This window comes from Cherax quadricarinatus, chromosome 1 (assembly GCF_038502225.1).
Source record: "Cherax quadricarinatus isolate ZL_2023a chromosome 1, ASM3850222v1, whole genome shotgun sequence".
NCBI classification, from domain to species: Eukaryota; Metazoa; Arthropoda; class Malacostraca; order Decapoda; family Parastacidae; genus Cherax; species Cherax quadricarinatus.
In genome coordinates, this window is record NC_091292.1 from 9,145,484 (window position 1) to 9,147,243 (window position 1,760).

The 1,760-nt window shown below is 40.5% G+C and overlaps 1 protein-coding gene across 1 annotated transcript in view; it reads left to right on the forward strand.

The window, feature by feature from the left end:
- The window catches only part of LOC138854436 (large ribosomal subunit protein mL38-like), a 4,589-nt gene extending 3,908 nt beyond the window's left edge, over window positions 1–681 (forward strand). Inside the window, exon 2 of the mRNA XM_070100106.1 lies at window positions 62–681. Coding sequence (XP_069956207.1) covers window positions 62–681 — 620 coding nt within the window. The remainder of the gene's footprint in view (window positions 1–61) is intronic.
- Window positions 682–1,760: the final 1,079 nt, after the last annotated feature.

The following is a 1,760-nucleotide window of genomic DNA, read 5'->3' on the forward strand; positions in this document are numbered from 1 at the left end:
GGCCATGAAGTAGGTAGTGGTAATGTTGCACCTAAACTTGCTAAAGTTCTTTCGATTAAAGATTATCCAGTTCCTCATGATAGGAAATCTCTTCAACGTTTCCTAGGCAAGATATTCTATGACTTCGATGAGGAGACGGTGACACCTGTCTACAGAGGAAATACTGTTAAACCACGAGAGGCAGCCAAAGAGCCTATGGTCGAGTTTCAAAGCCAGCCGGATGACCTGTGGACGTTGATTCTCACCAACCCTGATGGCAATTTGCTGGAAAATGAGACTGAGTGCCTTCATTGGTTTATAGGTAATATTAAAGGTGGAGATATTACTACAGGAGAAGTGATATGTGACTACTTGCAGCCCTTCCCACCAAGAGGCACTGGTTACCACCACCTTGTCTTCGTATTGTACAAGCAAGATGGATACATGGACTATTCCACCTATAAAAAACAACAGCCCTGTTTGTCACTTAAGGAGCGAACCTTCTCAACACTGAGTTTCTACCGTGAGTTGCAGGACAATATCACTCCAGCAGGCTTGTCATGGTTCCAGTCAGACTGGGACTCCTCACTCACTGACTTCTTCCACCATACGCTGAAAATGCGAGAGGTCCCGGGTTCAGCTCCCGGACAGGCCCCCATATTACAACCCAGGATTTCAAATGGCCTGTTATCCCAGGTGTAATGGGAGCAAATAAACACAGTAGAAAAAGTTTAGACTTATATTATCCTTCACCAATTTAGAACAGCAATATGTACACTATGTACAGTGATAAATATAGTGCACTCCACGGTAAGCAAGGCAGAAATAGAAGCCACAAGATAGCAGACCGTGCTTCAACCAGCTCTAGAATGGGAATGACAAGGGCAGACAGGAGAGCGGTATCCACATAACCTCTGCGATTGCCAATCCCACCTTCTTATTGGCTAGAACCTGGTCACTAGTTGAACGATGGGGCCCCATCATCAACTCTTAGCAACCTGGTTCGCTGGTTGGGGGAGATAGCCTGTAAATGAGGGTGTGTCCATGCGCCGAATAAAGGTTACGTACTCTTTGCATGCCACATTGTATTTATTACAAAATACTAATTTCTCGTTTTTTGTTTACATTTGGAAGAATGATGCATCAAGATCACAAGAAATAAAATATGTTAATATGTAATTTAATCACTATGAAAGGGGTTTGAACTCTTTCGGTCACATTCTCCTTCAGAATGTTACTGAGAAATCAAGCTAATTGGTCATTTCAGTTTGAAGCCTATCGACTACACAAAGTGTCATTAAGGCTGCAGTAACCTATTCACCAGCAGTAAAGAATATTTTAGTCCCTGAAATATAGATTAAAGTAAGCCATACCACGGGTGGGACTTGAACCCGCGGTCAGATAATCGTAAAACTCCAGACCGACGCGTTAGCCACTGCATATATACACACATATCTTGCATATATACATTCACAGATATACACCTCTTGGCGTACATATCCTCTAATGAGAGAACTTAAAATTTAATTCCCTTTCAAAATCATTAACATTATAGGCATTTACGGCAATACAGAAATATAATTAAAAAAAATCGAACCGAATTGTTCATGCCAAATTAATTCAATAATACAAAAGAATTTTTCCATGAAATTTTGGTTAAATAAACCGAAGAAATACAATGAAATCTCTTGTGAGTAAGTGATCCCGTGTACTTATATTCTCATTATTTTCGTGTGTTAAACTGGTCTGTATTGTGCAGAGTTCATGAATGAATAAGATAA